General features: G+C 32.2%; 1 protein-coding gene across 2 annotated transcripts in view; it reads left to right on the plus strand.

Annotated features, from left to right (window-relative positions):
• Positions 1-2,142: 2,142 nt before the first annotated feature.
• Positions 2,143-21,849, plus strand: part of Oseg1 (intraflagellar transport protein Oseg1) — a 32,016-nt gene continuing 12,309 nt past the window's right edge. Inside the window, exons 1-12 of one of the 2 annotated variants that reach the window (XM_075373605.1) lie at positions 2,143-2,399; positions 3,569-3,678; positions 5,304-5,424; positions 12,125-12,415; positions 12,516-12,591; positions 13,144-13,338; positions 14,734-14,822; positions 15,064-15,172; positions 19,459-19,602; positions 19,763-19,900; positions 20,435-20,599; positions 20,724-20,843. In XM_075373605.1, the coding sequence (XP_075229720.1) occupies positions 2,341-2,399; positions 3,569-3,678; positions 5,304-5,424; positions 12,125-12,415; positions 12,516-12,591; positions 13,144-13,338; positions 14,734-14,822; positions 15,064-15,172; positions 19,459-19,602; positions 19,763-19,900; positions 20,435-20,599; positions 20,724-20,843 (1,617 nt within the window). In that variant the 5' untranslated portion in view covers positions 2,143-2,340. Of the gene's footprint in view, positions 2,400-3,568; positions 3,679-5,303; positions 5,425-12,124; positions 12,416-12,515; positions 12,592-12,678; positions 12,734-13,143; positions 13,339-14,733; positions 14,823-15,063; positions 15,173-19,458; positions 19,603-19,762; positions 19,901-20,434; positions 20,600-20,723; positions 20,844-21,849 lie in introns of those variants that run through there. The other variant, XM_075373606.1, reaches the window with a different exon arrangement.

Below are 21,849 nucleotides of genomic sequence, written 5' to 3' on the forward strand. Positions count from 1 at the left end.
GTATCACACATAATTAGTATCACTCATTTTTGTAACGCACAACAAAAACTTGTTAAAAGTTAAAAACTTGTTAAACAAAAGTTTGTTTACGTCTCATGTGGCAACAATAGACTAAAAATATTAATACCTAATATAAATCAGCTGTTCATATAACCATATGTTTACTAGTAACTTTACAGTGTTGCCACTTAGGCTGCCAAAAAGTCTCATTACTTTATTTACAGACCTCTTAAGATGGCAGAAGAGCTTGGCCGCCAGGTTACGACAAGACTTAATACTATGCAGTGCTGTTTCAACCATCAGCATGCGTAAATCGAGTTTTTTTCCATCCTTTGTAACCAAACGTGTTTTTGTAAGTGGGAAATATATTTTCAGGCCATAAAGCACAATTTCCGTTTCAAAATGGCTTCAAGAGGCTACAAAAATTTAATTCTACAGATTCTTTTTGTTACATTTGTGGTATTTCGTTCAACAAGTGTACCTCATGTATTTTGCAGTGAAAATAGGAGATCAAGACAAAACTTGGGCACCCTACTATGTTTGCTACACATGTGTTGAAGGACTTAGATGGTGGTCAAAGGGTGAACAAGAAGCATTCAGATCTGGAGTTCCAATGGTGTGGCAAGAGCCATGAAATTACACCAATGATTGTTACTTTTGTTCGACTGGTGTTCATGGTTTCAATTTGAAGAATAAAAGAATAGAAATCGTCTATCCAAATATGCCATCCGCTTTACACTTGCTTACTCATGGTCCAGAAGTACCAGTGCCAATTCCACCAGAAAATTTACCTGCAATAGATGGTTTCACAAGAGATTTGAATGAAGATAAAGTATGAACCTGGAGATAGCTGTGCACCAGAGCTTCATTCACAGTCTGGTTTGAGACTTACATCTGACCAAAGAGAATTTAGAATTGCTTGGTTTGAGACTTAAAGAGAAAAACCTGATAACAGCTGGCACCTCATTTTCCTGGTTCAGGTACTGAGAATAGGTATTTCTTCCATATTTTTCGGAGGAAAGAAAATTAGTCTTCGGCACTTAAGCTACAGTGTTATTTTATTTCATACAAATAACACTTTAGACTAAACATTTTTATTTACTTTTTAATTTTAACAACTTAATGCTTTTAAATGTGTTAGATGAAATGCTTGATTACAGCAAGAAAACATTCTTGCTGTAATTACAACCCAAGACCAACTATTTTAAAGCCCAGTACATTAAGGATTAAACATTCCTATTAATATAGTACTTAGGAAATAAGGAATAAAACGTTCCACACAAAATAATAATCAGAAAAATGTCAGAAAAGGCAAATAATTTAAAAGACCCTTAACAATAAAAAATCGATGTCTACCTAAATGATCATAAATGTCAATTAAATAAGAAAGACCAGAAGAAACAAAACAATCAGCAACTATAAAAGAAATAGAACATACTAAACTTAAACCTGATATAGTAAATAAGCCACAAATAACCAAACTTGTGTAACAAAACAGAAGAATAGGCAAAATGTAGGAAAAAAACTAGTATTTTAAACTAAACTAGTACTAGTAGTATAGTAAACTAGTATTTTAAGACCTATTTAAATATCTACCAGTTAGGATTTAGTTTCTACCTAATAGAAATTACATTATATTTTTTGTACTATAAAAAACAAATACAGTTCAGAGTAGGAACAGTCTTTAATAAAATTTCACTTATTTGCTTCTTAATTTTTAGAGTAATAATATAAATCGGTAAATTTTCATGAAGCCTCTCCCTCGTTAAAGAGTTCTTTTTGGTCTCCATTATGAAACATAACACTTTAATTTATTAAAAATTATAAGGACTCACTATCAAAATTAATGGAATCCATTCTTCAAAAACCTTTTGTAGTTTATTAACAGCATCTTCAGTAGTGATTCCAATATAACTCTTATAGAGTTTGCCACAGGAAACTTCAGTGAAGCAGATGCTGATAATTAATTTAGTAAACGTATTAAAATAGTCAATAGACAGTTGTAAATACCGATGTACAAATAATTAACCACATTTTAAATAATCGTTACAACAATCGATTCATCGATGCGAACGATGTGTGCGACGCGACTTTTAAAATTCTCGTGGTTCTCGAGATCTCGCCGAAAAACGAGTTTGAAACCTTTTGTTTGTTGCCTAGGTAACGGAAAATGTTTTGGTTATTTAACAAGTAGTTTTTTGTTAACCTTTATTTTCCATATCAAAACCTCACTTTACCGGAATTGTATTGTAAATTTTGAAAAATATCGTTATCATCAGCGAAATAATTATTAAAATGTGTATGCACTATTAATATGTACGTTTAGTCACTGCAATAACTATGAGGTCGGTGCCCGCTTGGGTTGACAAAGTGCAAGACAGAGATAAGTTGGAACAATGGTATGTAATTTTTATGTAAATTGTAATATTTTCAGAATTCTTTATTTATTTACTATTATAATTTTAAGACAAAGTTCCAAATGAAGAATGGTAAAACTCGTGAAAATAAGAAAACTTCTCACTTATTTGTTATATAAATAAGAAAAGCAATGAAATGTGTGATATATTTAAAAATTAATTTTATAAATATTTATACTCTTAAAGAAGTTGTGTAAGAGTACTTTATAAATACAGTTTATTTCCATACAATTAAATACAATACCTAATTATAATATAATTAAATTTTGTAGTTTTAAATGTAATTACCTATAATATGTTAACAAAACATAACACTATCATTTAGTTTTGAATCAATCAAACATAAGCATCCTTGTTTCAAATATGTTTTGATATTATGGCTAAATAATGCTGTGTTCACTTAGGGTAATAGAATCGTATGAAAAGACTTATTTTAGGAATTATGTAGTGTTTTAGAAAATTCTTAATTTTTGGGGCCATTTTCAGTGACTTAGTATGTTTTTTTCTCATACTGATCTCAGCCAATGTTACTGCTGGCAGTCTTCTTGTATTGAAGCACATCATAATTTCCATAATGTCAAAGTCTGTTTTGTTTCATTAGTTCTACTATGATTTGTGTATTCCACTAACTATTTAATTACTGATTGTAGGAGTAATAATACAATAATGTTTCAGTGTGCAAAGAATTGCATATGTCTTATGCTAAATTAGTCCTACAAAACAATACTTATTGCTATGAGGTATTTATTTATTTTAAAACAATAATGGCCTTATTCTCAGTTACAGACATGTTATGAAAAATGAATTTTATAATGTATGAATCCCATTACCAGGACTCAAACCCAGAACCATCCAGATGAAAAACAGAGATGTTAATACTCTACCATGGTCAGCAAACCATTCAAAGTTAAAATTTCAATAAAGTACTTCCATCAATTTTGAGTTTGAGTCATAATGGAATATAAAAATTAAAATTTTATGATTGAGATGTACTAAGTAAAATTGCTTTGCAATGCATAGAACTCATGGAATAAAAGATTACAAAAACATGTACTTGCTTTTGAGAAAGTAACTTTCCTAAAATCAAAATTATGGGTATAATATTTCATACTTCTTGTATTATGAATTAATGTTTTTTTCCAACATTTCAGCATTTACGATCTCTGTTTTAATCCAGATGGATCACAACTGGTAGTGGCAGCTGGTCAAAGAGTGTTAGTATATGATACTAGTGATGGTTCTTTAATTCAACCCTTGAAAGGTAAGTGAATAAAACCACATGAACCATATTAGTTATAAGACAACAAACATTACCAATTTGGTAGTTCAACACTGCTATTTATCATCAAACTCTTATTTATAGTGAAATTAATAAATTTAGTGTTTTTTTTTTTTTTTTTTGTACAGGGCTTTGCTTGTTCTAATAAAGAGAGCTAATGAAAATCTCTCTGGTATCCGATAATAGGCATGTAGTCTCTTCATTATGAACCACCTATGGAATAACTTTGCATTATTATTCTTTCAAAGTGGATATGAAGTAAATGACTTGTTAACACTATTTGCTAGTGCAATGAAACAATCTTTAGCCTACATTAAATTGTGAATAATAATTAAAAAAATAACAAACTAAAATTAAAAACTATAAAAACACTTTTTCATTACTTTACTCAGTACTTTTTAATTTTTCACCCCTCACGTTTTTCAAATCTTTTCACATAAAAATTCACACTAACATGCTGTTTTATACCTGTCACTTTAAAAATATAAACAAGTTAGTCAAGGTTAGCAAGCGAAGCAAGCATAAATTAATGTCAAGTGAAGCAAAGTGGATTGGAAAATGTACCTGACAGAGGTGTGTGTGCTGATCATTTAATAAAAAGGTGTTCCAGGAGTGATGGTAGAAATAGAATTGTCCTTATTTTCAAAAAGAAAGTACAATTTAGGCAGAATTCTTACAAGTCAGTGGGTATTTGGAGGTATTTGCAGAGAAATTATAAATATAATCTAACCAAACTTAACTTACGCTCACTTTACTTGCTAACCTGACTAATTAACAGTAATGTTTTGATTATCTAAATAATAGTTTAAGTAATTACTTATTATTTAAATAATCAAAACATTACTGTTAAGTAATAATACCTGTATTTTTAATATGTAAAATATGTTAACATGAAGAATGTTTAAAATGACCAGTGTAAAACAGCATGTTAGTGTGTTTTCCCCAGTGTATTGGTTACTTTTATTGGGTTGTAGGATTACTATGTTTTATTCAATAATTATAAAACATGCTATATTAAGTAATTTTTATATGAAAAAAATGCAAAAGATAGTGGAGGGCATAAAACGAAAAAGTACCTTTTACTCTCCCATATACAACAAAATTAAAAAAAAAGTTAATGACCATATTATTGTATTTTCTGTGATTGATCACAAACCAACATGTAGTAAAAAAAATTTGGCCATTGCAGATTACCTATAAAGACATTTCCAATTTTGCAAAAGTCATTATCAGACAAGTATTAAGAATAAAAATCATCTGCCATATAGTACTGTTTTCTCTCAATTCATTGGCCACAACTAAAAAAGTTATACAATCCTTCACTTAGTATCCAGAAATAATATTACGCCGCTACAACTTGTGTTTTTCATTTTGTCAAGTTACAATAACATGTGAAAATCTATTTTTAAATAGTAAATAAAATGCTAACATTTTTTCTATTTCCGTGATAGAAAAAAGCAAACCATTGACAATTATTTCAAAATAGATCTGCATAATTTATAACATGTTTGAGAAGTCATTGGATAATTTAATCTATTTCTAAAAGTGTAAAGTAAGTAAAATAATATATATTCAAAATTTTAAATGTTTTATTTTTTTACTTTTAGGTCATAAGGAGACAGTTTATTGTGTGAACTATGCAAAAGATGGTAAAAGATTTGCATCTGGTAGTGCAGATAAAACTGTTATAATTTGGACTTCGAAGTTAGAAGGTGTACTTAAATATTCGTAAGTTTTTTTATTGGATTTTTCAAAAGATCACGTTGTTTCAGGGATTTTCTTTATTCATTTAAAAATTATTTACTAGCTAATTATAAAAAGTAATCAATTTTTTTTATTGATATTTTATTTTAATCTTCCATGACAGTTGGCAGTGATGATTTAACTCCAGTCAGATGTTTGAAAACAAACTACTTACTGTTGCAATAACTTGCAAATTGTATCTTAAAATATACATCTACTTTTCTCATATATAGTAAAACTAACATTACTATTTTGCACTACAATTTCACTTAAAGTTATTGCCGGTAGTGTTTTTGAAATTGAGACATATGACTCAAAGCTAAGTACAAAAATATTTGAAGATGAACAAAAAAACAAAAAAAAGTTAAATTTAGAATATTTATCTCCAAAATTAAATGTAAAAGTAATTCTGAAGTGTGAAAGTTCATTTATCCTGAAAGATATATAATTTAAGAACAAAGAACAAGCCCATCATATTCATATTATCGCATGTTCACAGTTTGACAAGGATATTGAGAGAATAACAAATGTAAAAATTTCTTATAAATACAATTTATTATTCTAAAAAATATATAGAATAAATAATATCAATAATAATAATTATATATAAAACATAACAAAATAGTAATTCAAATAAAAAGACAAGATTTATTTAATGACAGTTAAATTATAAACACCAGAATACAGTCCAATTTACTAAAAACTAGCATACTGTTACTTTTACTACTGTTTACTTATAACGTAACTGAACAACTTCTTGTATTGCACAACTGTCCACAAAGGAATGCTCATGACCACACCTCTCCTGTTATCGCTGTTATCACGACTGTGCCATACACAGCCTCGCAAAACTACTGACTGCATAATATAACAAATAAATTCCAACTATAACTAACTCAGTAATAATCATCCTTACCTCTAGATAATATATAAATCAATTTGAAGTAAAACATTTATGTTTCTAATAGCAGTTCTATATGCAGTCCATTCTGCCAAATTTTTGGATCATTTTATTTTTCAAATCATTTAATATCCCATGAAATCAACCCAATAACTGCAGTTTTAAGTGGGAAAACTCCCTTATGATTTCTAACTAAATCAAATTTAAAAGAAAAAAATTTATTTTCTGTATAAAATATCTAGATGTTAAGAGGATGTAGATATATAATGCACTTCCCATTCAATGTGAAGAGCATCAGTCAAAGCCTAGACATACTTATTTAATTACTAATACTAATTTGACATTCTTGCTTCCTAAACATGATTAATTAGCAACCATCCTAGCCTGCCTTCCCCATTATTTAATCACAAATACATATATTACTAGGTACCTAGTAAATACTATTTACTAGGTCAGTTAAATAAAGATGCACAAAATGTCCTTATAATTTTTTTTTTACCTCATGGCTGTTTTTCAACAAGTTAAATGATTTCTAATGTTAATTAGGTAGGCTGTGTATGACCTTAAGAAAGCCTGCAACCAGGTCATTGCCTTTCACATCAAGGGAGTTTTTTAAAACTTTTCTAAATAATTTGTGTGGTTTCCTAATCGTATGATGCAAAGAAGTAAAACTGTATGTATATTATTAATTGTTGCTAATATTGTATTTGTTTGCAAATGATGCACATTTTTTTTTTTTAAAAACCAACATGAAATTTACGGGTGTACATGATACGTGAGGATTTCCAAGTGGAAATCTATATCCTGCTATACTAGATATCATGATAAAGTTTGGTAACACATTTTGTTTAAACTAACCTTCTTAGTGCATTGGCAATTTGGTTTACACATCAAATCAGCCACAAAATTATAAAGCCACATCCATTACTAATATATTACCTGTTCATGCTATCCCGTGAGAAACTATATGCAACTTTCAAGCAGACTGTAAATATGGCATTTTGTAATTGTGCGTAAGAATAGAAAGAAGAGAAGCTTAAGAGTAATAATAAAAATAGAAGAGCATTTTGTAGCAGGATATGTGCAGGAAGTGTCCAATAGTTGAAGAGCAGCCATCTTCTTACAGTAAAGACAGATGCCAGCAAAGATTTGCTGTATCAACAGAGGTGGCACATATAAAGACAGAGGGAATTTCAAATACTGAATGAAGATTTTAAACCAAATGTAGGATGGCTACATTATGAATAGACATGACTGTCCATAAAAAAAGTTACAGTCATGTAAAAGTCTTACAGTCATGCTGGCAGTACTTGCAAGATTACAATAAACCATTTATTATGTTTAAAAGAAAAGAAAATTTCTTTTTTTGGGGTGAGAAATTATAAATTAATTAAGGATGATTAATTGTTAAGTGCCAAGAGAAAGGGTAGATGGATAATACCCTATTATTAGACTGAATAAAATGTATATAGGAGGGTTTTCCTGGAGCTCTTTTAAAATGTAAAAATACCATTTATTAGTGACAGACAGTTTCCGTGGACATGTGAAAGATGATGTAAAAAAAAGGAAAGACATTTTTAATCCACCCACTATATGTTTCCCCCCCTCCCTAACAGTTAGATCTTTTAAATGCCTACCTCTAATCCCCAACATACGGTAACCGGGCCCGACTATGTCATTACCGAGCCACCCGCCAGAGACCGGGACTTGGTCATAGACATTGCCTGCCTCAAACCGCAGAAAGCAGAGAAGAGGTCCGATAAGCCGTCCCCAGCCCCCACCCCGCGGCCGAGACTCGGTCTTAACTTATTCCCTTCCTATAAGCCCATGGAGTCGCCACCCGATCATTGGAAGCTACACACCTAGGCATGCGACCCTCAAGTGTGGAGCTGCCCACCTTTCCCTATGCTAATGTTTCCGTCGTCTCCCCTCAGTCTCCTTGGCAGTCAGGACCTGACCTCAAACTTACGCCAGTTAGCCTCGGAAACCAGAATAAAGGTGAGGAAATCCTCCGACCTAAGCCGGTGTACACCCAGTCTGGCCCGCTGAGCTCGCCATTCGCTGCATACAAAGATGGTATGTTCAGCGTCGTCTACTCCGTCGCAGTACATGCATTTGGGGGTTACGCGTCTATGAAACCTTTGCAAATAGCTCTCGAAAGAACCGTGACCATTTAAGCACTGTGTTATATAATAACTTGTCTCGCCATGTCCTCTGTCAATCCAAGCGTCGGGTATAAGCCGCTTAGTCCATGAGGTGCGATCGCCAGATTGCCACTTCTCTTTCCACTTATGCTGTACTAAAGTAGCGGCTTCGGTTCTGTCTATACCATCGAAACGGAAAGTGCGTTCCAAGACCTGTAATTCTATCGGGAGTACCGAAGACACGATACAGGCTGCCTCGTATGAGATGCTACGGTACCCCAAAATCACGCTGAGCAGCTGATGACATGAACCTTCTCTTTGAAACTTGGCGACCGGAACGTCACTAGGCGGGTGTCTTCCCCTACGGGATTGGGATGTCCTCCTAGGAGAGCATTTAGTGCTCGGATCGTTTTACCTGCTCTATCACATCTATCCAAGACATGTTGGCGAAAAAGCAGACTCTGATTACCCGTCGTCCAGTGAATAAGATATATTCGCATTTACTTATAGATAATTTCATGCCGTGATTCCGTAACCATTCATGGACCATCTGCAACGCCATGTTTCCCTTCTCTTCCAGCAACCCCTCGGTTCTGCCACTAACCAGGACGTAGAAGTCGTCAGCATAGGCTATAACCTCAGTATCGGCGGGCAGTGGAAGACGCAAGACCCCGTCATAAACTATGAGCCACAACAGGGGACCCAAGACCGACCCCTGAGGTACTCCCCAACTAAGGCCGCACTCTATCGGACCGTCCAACGTGTCAGCCATCATCCCGCCAAGAATTCACCAATCTGACGCCTTAAATAATTGCTAACACCCTTGGCAGAAATGGAGACAGCCATTGATGCGAGTCGCAACTGCACGCGCCTAAGGAGCATACATAGGAGCATTCTGCTCAGCGTAATTTTGGGGTACTGTACCGTTTCATACGAGGCAGCATGTTTCGTGTCTTCTGTACACCCGATAGAATTGCAGGTCTTGGAACGCACTTTCCGCTTTGAAGGTATAGACAGGGCCGAACCCGCTACTTTAGTACGGCATAAATGGATGGATTCCCGCGAAAGCGGGAGAAGTGGCGGTCTGGCAACCATTTCTTGGAATCGCCATTATGAAGTCCCAGAGAACCCACCCAAAAACATTATGCACGTCAAGTGAAATCATTAGCGGCATCTGTCTGGTCCGCCATGTACCCTGTCTATTTCTTTGAGCCCAGGAGACTACATGCTGCAGGGCATGTAGGACTGTACGCCACCGTATGTAAGCTGTCATCCACCTCTTCTAGCAATCTTTTTTTTTCCCCTACATCCCTGGATCGGACATCCACTCAAGTATACATGGCCCAGGGATGTGTCCTTGTGACTCTAAGGGGGCATCCCCAACCACCTGCTGTACGTCCGGCACGGCAGATCAGCCCCCCCGGTTCCGGATCTTTTCTTATTGCTGCCCGCCTCTAATCCTCCGCACGTAAGGGAAGGTCCGGCTATGCCGTCCCCCCCCCCACACGCAGAGAACCGGGTCTCGGTCTTTACTCTTTTATGCCTGCCTCAAACCGGCGTTTAAGCAACCCCAGGAGTTCCCACCCCATCACCGGAACCCGCATACCTAAGCATACGGGCCCTCCAGGGTGGGACTGGCCTCCCTGCCCTATCTTCGCGCCTATCGTCTGTGATGCCTCTCCTCTTCCTCTTTAGATTTGAGGACGGTGCTCGCAAAATTGGAAAACCAATCCCAGTTGTTATTGGATTGAATTAGCCAGCTAACTAGGTTGTCAGGTGTCAGGTTATTATGCCTTATTTCATGTCTGAGACTCTCTCATCTATAGCAGTTGAATACGGTGTGTTCCGTGTCGTCTTCTTCCTGACAGTACGGACACCTTGACGTCTGCCTTTTCCTGATTCTATTAAGGTATTTCCTGAACGACCCATGTCCTATCATCAACTGAGTGGTGTGGAAATTTAGTCCGCCTTTCTCCCTACCCAACCACTCTTTCAGATTGGGAATAAGTCTCCTTGTCCACTCTCCTGTTTGAGCGGATGACCATGTGGTTTGCCAGTTGCTAACGACTGTGTCTTCTACCTCGGCTCTTGGCACACCTGCTGCCCTCATGCTTCGGCCTTTTATCTGTAATTCAATGGGAGGCGTTTCAGCTAAGACACATAATGCATCGTAAGAAATTGTTCTATATCCTGAGACAACTGGTATTAGTGCTACTCTGTGCACGCTTCTACTCTGCCCTGCCCATATTATTAATTAGACAAAGCAGCCGATAATTTGTGCCAACAGTGTTGCCAGTTTTTTGGGAGGAAGACCACGCGGGATTCCTTCCAACACCTCGGGAAGGACCTGTTTTGTAGACCATGACTAACTATGTCTGTTATTTCCCAGGGGACCACCTGCATTAGTCCCTTGAGAATGGCAGCTGACATACCATCTGGTCCCGGACCTTTCTTATCCTATAAGTGGGCAATTGCAGTGGCAAACTCTTCCTGGGTAAAATGGAATACAGGAAGATTGAAAAATCCAAATCTCATTGTATTGTGTGAGTAGATTTGTAGCTAAGAGACCTCATTCCAAATGATCTGGTTGTGAAGAACTCCAAGAAATGCTGCATTTCTATTAGCCTTGACAGAAAAAATATTGTGCCATGTAGTATAATGAAAACCACCACATCTCTTCTAAACAGCGATGAAGATTTAAAACTGGTAAACTCTTTCAGATTTATTAACGTTTTAATTTCTATTTGTGATTGTATATTGTTTTTACAGTAAGTTTATGGTTTTTTGTTTTAGATTTATATAAAAATTCTATGTGCGTTATAAAATTTATGTTTTATACAGAAATACAAGTGCTATCGTTCAATATAATTTTGCTATATTTACTGTAAGTGTAACATTTAAAAACAGTTTTAATTTTTACTGTAAGTGTAACATTTAAAAATAGTTTTAATTTTTACTGTAAGCTAATTAAATTGAAATTACATATTAATTTTTCCTAAAAAATTATAGCTATACTTATATTTATACCGATATTTCTAGGTAGGATGTAAACAAATATATGATACATTATAAAGATAAAATAAGAAGTGGATAGGATTATGCTATTCCAATGATATAAAAAGGAAATTGCCTGGTACTTGCCTGAATGAATGGATCAGTGGTGGTAAAACTGCAAAGTAATGTCGCAAATGAACAATTAATTTGTTATTAAAGTAATAGAATTTGTTAAAGTTCTTAATAATAATCAAAGATATAAATACACAGAGTAATTAAGTAAATATTAAAATAGTGTGTAAATAAATAACAATTTAGAAGACTAATGAAAATTATTTGAATATTCAGTTAGTTGTTATTTAAAAAACTGATTGACAAAGGAATAGTTTTATTATAAAAGAAAACGCTTAATTTTATTTTAAATAAATAGGAGTGAAGATCTTTTAGAGGTGTTAGTAATTTATTAAGTAGCATAATAAGTCCCTTTCTCGTAAACCAAAGTATTGTATACAGTTACACAAAAGCAGCTCTGTTGTTTGGTTTGAGAAGTGGATTTTGTTTATTTAAAGTTTGTTTTATTTTGTTTATTACAAGTCATCTCATCTACGTATAAACTAAAATACAAATTTTATATTTATGATTACAGGCACAGTGATGCAATACAATGTTTAGCATATAATCCTGTTTCACATCATTTAGCAAGTTGTGCGGTAAGTGATTTTGCATTTTGGTCTGCTGAACAGAAAGCTGTAACTAAACATAAATCAAACGGAAGAATTAATGCATGTTCATGGACAAATGATGGTCAATATTTAGCTCTTGGCTTAGCGACTGGTTGTGTATCAATTCGTAATAAAGCTGGTGATGAAAAAGTTAGAATTGAAAGACCTGGTGGTTCAGATGCTCCAATATGGGCACTTGCATGGAGCCCTCATAAGTAAGTTTTAATAAAATAAATAATACTGTCATAAGATATTAAACTGAAACATAATTTATTCTTAATAAATTTTTATTATATCATAGACTTTTTTTTTCAGAGAAGATAATTACGATATACTGTGTGTTACTGACTGGGGACAGAATATGGCATTCTATTCTCTCAATGGAAAAATGGTAAGCAAGTTTAATTCATATTCTGTTACAATTTCATACCTGATGAGCATTCTAAAAGATCTTAATATATACCTGAACCCTTATACTGTGTGTTACTGACTGGGGACAGAATATGGCATTCTATTCTCTCAATGGAAAAATGGTAAGCAAGTTTAATTCATATTCTGTTACAATTTCATATCTGATGAGCATTCTAAAAGATCTTAATATATACCCGAACCCTTAAGTTTAAATAATAAAACGCACAACGTTTTAAAACTACACATGGAAGCTTATATCATAAGTTCATTTAGTTATCAAGTTAATTCTTATAAGTAATTTTAATTTAATTCATCAATAGAAAAAGAAAAAGGATTAAACATATTAAAATTTTAGCTATAGCAAGGAAGGTGTAATGAGTGTCTTTGTAAACATATATTAATAACTTAAAGTGAATAAATTGAACATTTTATAAAATGATAGGGAAGTAGCTGAATAACATAAGGTAATACTAATTAGCCTTGATAAATACAAATAGAACCAACTGTAATGTTAAAGTGATTTTTTTTTCAGGTTGGTAAAGAGCGTAACTTAGGATTTGAACCACTATGTGTGAATTATTTTAGTCGTGGTGAATACATTCTTGTCAGTGGTTGCAATAAAACATGTTGTTTAATGACAAGAGATGGCATTAAATTAGGCACAGTAGGAGAAGAACATCAATCTTGGGTATGGTGTTGTGCTCCTAGGCCCGATTCTACATATGTTGTAAGTATACATAATATCTGCTTTAATGTAGATACTTTTTTTTTCCTGTTTAGCTTCCGGTAACTACTGTTTAGATAATACTTCAGAGAATGAATGAGGATGATATGTATGAGTGTGAATGAAGTGTAGTCTTGTACATTCTCAGTTCGACCATACCTGAGATGTGTGGTTAATTGAAACCCAACCACCAATCTAGTATTCAAGTCCATGTAAAAATAGCTGGCTTTACTAGAACTTGAACGCTGGAACTCTCAACTTCCAAATCAGCTGATTTGGGAAGACGCGCTCACCACTGGACCAACCCGGTGGGTTAATTAATGAGATACTAGTGTCCTATAACTCCACTGATTAAGAATCAGCAGAATTGCCGAATTTATCTGCATTATTTGTTCTGAATAAATTTTTTATAAAAATAAAAATCTTTCAATCCAATTTGAAGATGAAATTAGTAGCAGTTCTTTCTTATGAACACTTTTGTTATTTTATGTTTTAGTCTCCAAAATATTATTTAACATCCTGAATCCCCCAATTCATAAATATGGAAAATTTTGTTAAAATATTTTAGTACATTTTTAAAATAGGAATTTCTATTTTAAAATAGTATCAGATAAAATAAGACAAAAAACCTTTTGAATTTAATAGAAGAAACTTTTCAATATATTTTTAATATTTTTGACTACATATTTTTTTATTATATGTTATAATTTTAATGGTTTGAATTTAATGTGCGATTTGAAAGAAAAAGTTTAACTGATGATGAGGGAAAACCTCGAAAACGCTATTAGAAAAAAATAATAAGCTGGTAAATGGTTTTTATACTTTTGTCTTTTACATATTAGTGCAGAGGGGAATATGGACAAATACAATAACAAAAGAATTGTTTTTGCTAAGTTAATATATATAAACCAGTTTTTCAGCTACTGCTGAGTTTGGATGTGTTTTAGTGTTGAGACATGTGGTAAAAGCAAGTGCCTTTGCATACCTTAGAACTCTCAACTTTGAAAATCAGCTGATATTGCGATGAGTTTAACTGCTAGACTGACCCTGCAGGTTTATTACACTAGAGGATAAAGTCTGATATTTGTAAAATAACTATTATTGGATTTAATGTTGTGGAGCATATGTTTGCACTATAACAAATAAGGCAGCTTAATCCTTCAAATATTTAACCTTTCTTTCATTATATTTTATTTATTGATTATCATAATTATTCTAAATAAGTAAAATTTATGGTAGAAATGTATTCTTAGCATATTACTGTTTTTAATAAGAAAAGAATTAGTAAAAATAAATTAAGAATAAATTAATAAAAAAAAAAATTAATTAATTAATTGAATAAATTAATAAAGAATTAGTAAAAATAAAAATTGTTTGATAATTTTTTTTTACTTTCAGGTGGTTGGTTGCCAGGATGGTACAATAGCTTATTATCAACTGGTATTCAGTACTGTTCATGGACTTTACAAAGAGCGATATGCTTATAGGTAAGTTTTGGTTACTTTTAAGTCACTTAATATATTTTCTTGAAATATTTCCTAGCAATAAAAATTTTTTAAATTAAAAAAATACGAAGATATTCTCGGTGTAAAATAATTAATACTATGTTTATGTACGTTTGAATAAATTATTTATATTTTTACAGAAGTTAAAAAATGGTATTAAAATATGTTTATAATAATTTCAACCTTCTTGTCAAACTATACAAAGTTTCTGAATCTCTTTCAGGGAGAATATGACAGATGTTATCATTCAGCATCTTTTAACAGATCAAAAGGTGCGCATCAAATGTAGAGACTTAGTAAAAAAGATTGCTATTTATAAACATCGCTTAGCTGTAAGTATGCTGTTACTAATTACCTTTTATATTTTTTCTTTCTAAGAAAGATATTGATAAAAAGTATAAAAATTAACTTGTTTTCATTTTCTACTGCATTATCATTATCCAGATTGATATGTACCAGTAAAACTACCCATTCTTGCGATATGTGTACTGAACATAATGTATAAGATTAACTGAAAAGAGCATTGAGGGGCCATGTACAGAAAGAATTGAATGGAAAAAATGATAATAATAAAGTATAATATTCAGTTTTTGTAGAATTTAATATTACTTTTATAAACATTGATGTAATCAAATTAAATGTAAAAAAAAAAAAAAATAATTAAACATGTTGAAACCCCCTTCAAAAAAATTACATGAAAAACAATTATTTTCAGCTAAAACATCTGATAATGAATATTAGAACCACTCTAAAAAATGTACTTATTAAAGCAGACCACATTGCAACCAGTTCATAAACTACGTAAATAAAGAGTGGTATACAGTCTGTAGTTTTAGAATTGGATATCTGTCATTGAAGTGGCCATTATCACAAAATTAGAAACAGGCCCAAAAGGAAATTTGGTAAAGGTCCCTGAATAGGTTTTGATGAGAGGGGAAATAATTTTTTATATTATATCAATTAACCATTACTGTGCCACACCTCACACAGCTGCTAGTACTCAGGATACTGGATAAAATTTACTGGGAAATCTTATAACATCCTCCACGTAGTCCAGATTTATTCCTCTGATTTCTTTTTCTTGGACTATTAATGGAGTCATTGGAAGGATAATGATTTCAGAGCAACAATGAAGTAGAGGAGTTTCTGTTATTTATGAAACTTACTCAAACATTTTTTTAAGAACATCACAAGCCTCTCATATTGGGAAAAATAATGTAGAAAAGCAATGAATGTTTTTTTTATTTTTAGTCTGCACTAATAAATGTTGAAAACAAAAGTCTGGTTTATATTTGACTGACTCTCTATTATACGGATCGTTAATAGATAGTATTGACTCATTATAGTTATTTATGACTAGAGGAATCAGCCATAGTCTGTCCAACATTGCCTGAACTGAAAACTGGTCGTAAAATTGCTTTTTTTGTTACTTTTACAACCTCGTAGGATCACTTTAGTTCAATTTCTGGGCCAGTCCATTTTGTAATCTGTTCTTCTTATTTCCAAATCATGTGAATTGTTTTATTCTTGCTTCTTTTCTTTTTGCCCACATCTTTTTGAGGCGTTCTGATCTTTGGTGCCTGTCCTCATCTGAATACACCCTGTTTGATTTCTTTTTGATTTTAGGTTCAAATGTTATTACATTAGTTTTAATTAGTTTGTTGTATTTCCCAGATTTTGTGATTAGATCTTCTTTGGAGATTCTCAACTCTTCCATATCTTTTTGGACTTCCTTTATCCGTTTTGGTTTTGTTGTTCTTTCCCAGTATAAGTTAATTACTTGGTTTGCAAGTCTGGTGTTTTCTGCTCTAAGGTGCCCCAAGAATGAAATTCTTTTTTTCCTGAAGAAATCTGTTAGTGGGGTTATTATTTTATATACTTTTTCATTTGGGATTATCCTCCACTGTCCTTCTACTATGTTTTTCTTGTTTATGCATTTTCTGACTATCTTCCTTTCTATCTTTTCGATCCTTTCTACTTCTCCAATTTATGTTGTTTGAGAGGAGGGCAAGATCATCTACAAAACCCAAGCAGTTTACTTTAATTTTTGTTCTAATTTTTATTCTTTCCGGATTTAATTTTTTCCATTCTCTAACTATATATTCTAATGCGCAGTTAAATAATAATGGGTATAATCCATCTCCCTGTCTCAATCCCATTTTTACTTCAAATGCATCTGATATATCTTCTCTGAAGTTAACCTTTGACATTGTGTTTTTTAAAGTTAGGCTGATCATTTTGATTAGTTTTGGATGCAGACCAAAGTTCCTTAATATTTTTAATAGGGATTCCCTTTGTATGCAATCATATGCCTTTTTAAAATCTATAAAGGATATCACCAGTTGTTTGTCTTTTGATTTGTAATAATCGATTATGAGTTTTAGGTTTAGTTCCAGGCAGCTTCTTTCAGGTCTAAACCCTCCTTGGTATTCCCCTAATTCATTTTCTAGTTGGTCTTTTATTCTGTTATAGATTATTCTAGATAATACGTTATACGTACAATCTAAAAAGGATATCCCTCTGTAATTATCCGGGTTTGTTTTTTCTCCTTTTTTGTGGATTGGGCATATTATTGTTATTGTCCATTTTTCTGGGATTTTTTCATTTTCCTATATTTTTTTGGATAGCTCCTTGTAGACTTATATCATTTCTCCTACGTTTTTCCATTCCATAATTTTGCAGTTAATTTGTTTTCACCGCTTGCTTTGTTGTTTTTTAGTTGTTTAATTGTACTTTTTAATTCTTCTTTTGTTGGTGTTTGTATATTTTATGTTGGGATTTTTATTACTGTGTTTGTATGGATATCAAATAGGATGATCGGGTTTTCACAATTCAGCAGCTTTTTGAAACTTTCTGCTATTATGTCCATGTTTTCTTTATCATTATATGCTATTACTCAGTCTTTGTTTTTTAACATTAGTGTTGGTGGTGTATAAGTTTTGATCTTGTTTTTAAAAGTTTTGTAATACTGTCTGGAATTATTTTTCACAAAGATATTTTCTATTTGATTTAATTGTTCGTTATGAAATTTTCTTTTAGCAGCTCTTAACACTTTTTATGTTTGTTTTTGTTGTTGTATTAATCTTGTGTGGTTTTCTTCTCTTTTATTATTTTGAAACTTTATCATGCTCTATATCTAGCCTCCACTGCTAAGTCGCAGCAGTTGTTCCACCATTGGTGCTTCTTCCTTTTATTAGGTTGGGCTAGTGTGCCGCTATATTTTTTTAGTTTTTCTGTATTTATTTCCATTGTTTTTCTGTATGTGTTGTGTATTGTGCGTTGTTTTGGATTTTTTCTTGATTATATGTTCTTTTGGATTTTGTAGTTTTTTTTTTGTTCTTTTTGCTGGTGTTAGTTTGATTTTTATCTTGGATAAATAATGGTTGGAACCTAGGTCTAATCCTCTCATTACTTTTACATTATAGATTTCTCTATGTTGGTTCTTATCCATGCATACGTGATCCAGCTGATATTCTCCCTTTCTCCAGTCTGTGTGTTTCCATGTTTTCTTTTTATGTGGTTTTCTTGTTGATTTAATCAAGAGTTTGTGGTTTCTGCATGTTTCTATTAATCGTTTGCCGTTGGGCATTGAAGTCTCCTAATAAGATTTTAACATGTTTAGGTGGTATATTTGTAAGGATTTGATCTAATAGCTCCCAAAATTTTTTTACTTTTTTTTGGGAGCTGTGCTGTTTTTGTCATTTGTGGGCGCATGCACATACATTTTATTAGCAGATTTGATTGTTAGGATGGCTATTCTATCTGTGTAAGCTTTAAATCCTTTAATTTCGTTATCAAATTTTTCACTATGAACCCTGTTGCAAATTGTGGTAGGTTTTTCATACCCTTTTTTCTGAGATAACTTGGTATATTCTGTACCCTAGCGATTCATATGGGTCTTGTGTTGTTCCTCAATTCTTGTATTGCTATTATTGTTATTTTCTCTTCTGTTAAATTATCTAGTAAATTTTTTAGTTTATCTGTTTTTGCTAGCAAGTTTATGTTTATTGTTGCAAATTTTTTAAATTATGCGGTTTTAGAATCTGTTTGGATGAATTCCGACGCTCTGACTCATCCGTTGATTCTCTTAGTTGGTTGCCTCCCCCCCATCCGACGGCAACCTTTTCCATTAACAGAAGGGGTATTATCACTAAAGAACTTTCATAAAATTGTTTTATTAAAAACTAAAGTTTCAAAATTGTAAAACAGAACATAAATAAGTAGGATATTTGTCTCTCAAAATTTTAGCGTTTTAATATATTAGCAATCTTTTGCAAAAGTTATCTGTCATGGAATATACAGTGAATTACCTTCCTTAAATATTATTCATGGGGGAGGGGAAGAAGTTTCTTTGATTGCTAGCTCTATACCTCAAGATAAATTTTAACAAAAAAATAATAAGTTTCATGATAGGGTTGTATAAAACTAAAATTTATCTTGAGGTATAGAGCTAGCAAAGAAACTTATGAACAATATTTAATATACAACCCTATCATGAAACTTATTATTTTTTTGTTAAAAAAGATGTAATCAATTGTTTTTATTTTTAATATTGTTTAATTGTAAATTATTAACATTATTTCATTTTTCACTTTTTCATTTAAGTAACTAATTACAGGTGCAGTTACCAGAGAGAGTTGTTATATACGAGCTTTATTCTGGAGAGCCTACAGGCATGCATTATAGAGTCAGAGAAAAAATTACTAATAAACTTCAATGTAATCTGCTAGTAGTTTGTACCGATCATTTAGTTTTATGTCAGGTAAAATACATATTTATTATTGTCCTAGTTATAGAATTTAAGAATTAGTTTTCTTATTTGCTATATAATGTTGAAGATGTTTTAAAAATTTTGTGTAAATTTCTATCTTGTATTGTTAAGTACAATTTATTACTAAGAAACAGAATACATTTATTTACAGGAAAAGCGAATTCAAAGTATTACATTTGATGGCATTAAAGAACGTGAATGGGTTATGGATTCACTTATTAGATATATTAAAGTTGTTGGAGGACCTAGTGGAAAAGAAGGGCTTCTACTTGGACTTATGAGTGGTCAGGTATCAAAAATACATTTTTTTTAATATTACCTTTGTGTAATTAGAAGATTATTTAAAAAATATTTTTTTTTTTTTTAAATTACCTTTGTGTAATTAAAATATTATTTAAAAATAGTTAAGAACTAACTTGTGATTGTATGTAACCAACTTATACCTAATTAAAATGGTTTCATTACTTGTAAAATCAAAAGCTGGAAGAAGTAATGCATCAGATGTATATTGAACAGATGTTTAAGATAAAGTGGTTTGTATTTTGGATTTTGTCGTAACTGCAGTAATAACCCCTCACAGAGAACTTTTCAACATAAATTTTTTTTTCCAATAAATAATAATACAATAACAATAAAAAAATATATAAAAATTATATATATACATTTTTTGCTGCACTTCATTTAAACTTATTTCATTTGAAAGTGAGATATTTATTAAACTGATCCTTGTAATTGTTAACTTGTTGTAATAAAGAATATTAAGTTTATTTTTTTTATAATCTTAATAGAATCTATAGTTTATGAAACTTGTAATTTTTTTTAGGTGCTAAAAATATTTCTGGATAATGCATTTGCTGTAAGTTTATTGAAAGTACAATCAGCCATTCGGTGTCTGGATCTTAGTGCATCACGGCAAAAGTTAGCAATTATAGATGAAAATAATCAATGTATTGTTTATAATGTAAATACAAAGGAATTATTATTTCAGGTAAGTGTTTAGATAATAATATTATATTAAAATGATTTAAATAATCTGTTTATTTAAATATTTTTTTTTGTAAAAATAAATATATATAGATAAACATTATGTTTAGATTAATATTTGTTCACAGGAACCAAATGCCAACAGTGTTGCTTGGAATGCAGCTTGTGAAGATATGTTGTGTTTTTCTGGAAACAACACACTTTGTATTAAAGCAAGTAATTTCCCAGTGCATCAACAGAAACTTATGGTAATTTATTATTTATTAAATATTATTTTGTATGTTACATCATTAAAAAAATAAAGAAAATTACTGTTAATTATTACAGTTTTATGATTTAATTTGCAGCAGATAAACAGAAATAGGAAATAGACTTATGAATTTGTAGATTTTTTGATCTGAAAATTTATGAAAATTACAGGAAATTAAAAATAAAGGCAAATGTGTAATCAATTATTACCACCGTTAGACACTGATAAAGAAGATTGGAGTATTATTAAAAGAAAAGAAATAGCAAATGTTTTGTTTACATCATAAAACAATCCAAACAAATAAAGAAGATTTATTTAAGTAAGAAATTTTTTCTAACAATTGTGTTGAGTATATGCTGTGTTGGTACCTACTGACATTTTTCATACTTACAGGTTTCAACAATGTTGTGAGAATTCTTCCACAGCAGACCAGCATACTACCACCATCACGTCAGTGGGGCAAGAGTCAATTCTTGGCCCTGACCTTTGCAATGCACTCTATGATGACTTACTGAAGCTGGAGATGCCTGAGGAGTTGACCTTGGTTGGGTTCATTGATGGCACTGCAGTACTTGTTGCAGACCGCTATGTGGAGCGCGCTCAACTGAGCGATGCATGGGGGCAGCGCCTGACTGGACAACCATGAGTTGTCACTAGCTCTCAGCAAGACAGAAATTGTGGTTCTACAGAAATTGTGGTTCTAAAGAAGCATTCTGACACCCTCCTCACCCTGGTTCACCTCTCATGATGGTCCATTTTGTTGTTGAGACCAAGCTGGCCATGATGTACCTCAGTATGATGATTGACCGGAAACTCAGCTTTGCTCAGCAGCTGCGAGGGAAGTGTTCGCCCAGTTCATGCAGGTATAACACACTGTATATCAGATGGTTTCCAAGCTTGCCATATTGGTGGATGCCAGCATTATACCCATTACTCTTTTGCCAAGGGAGTGTCAGACAACCTGCAGGCGAAGACAGAGACCATCTTTGAGGAAGAATGGACTT

The sequence above is a fragment of the Lycorma delicatula genome, chromosome 8 (assembly GCF_047948215.1).
Source record: "Lycorma delicatula isolate Av1 chromosome 8, ASM4794821v1, whole genome shotgun sequence".
Lineage (NCBI taxonomy): Eukaryota > Metazoa > Arthropoda > Insecta > Hemiptera > Fulgoridae > Lycorma > Lycorma delicatula.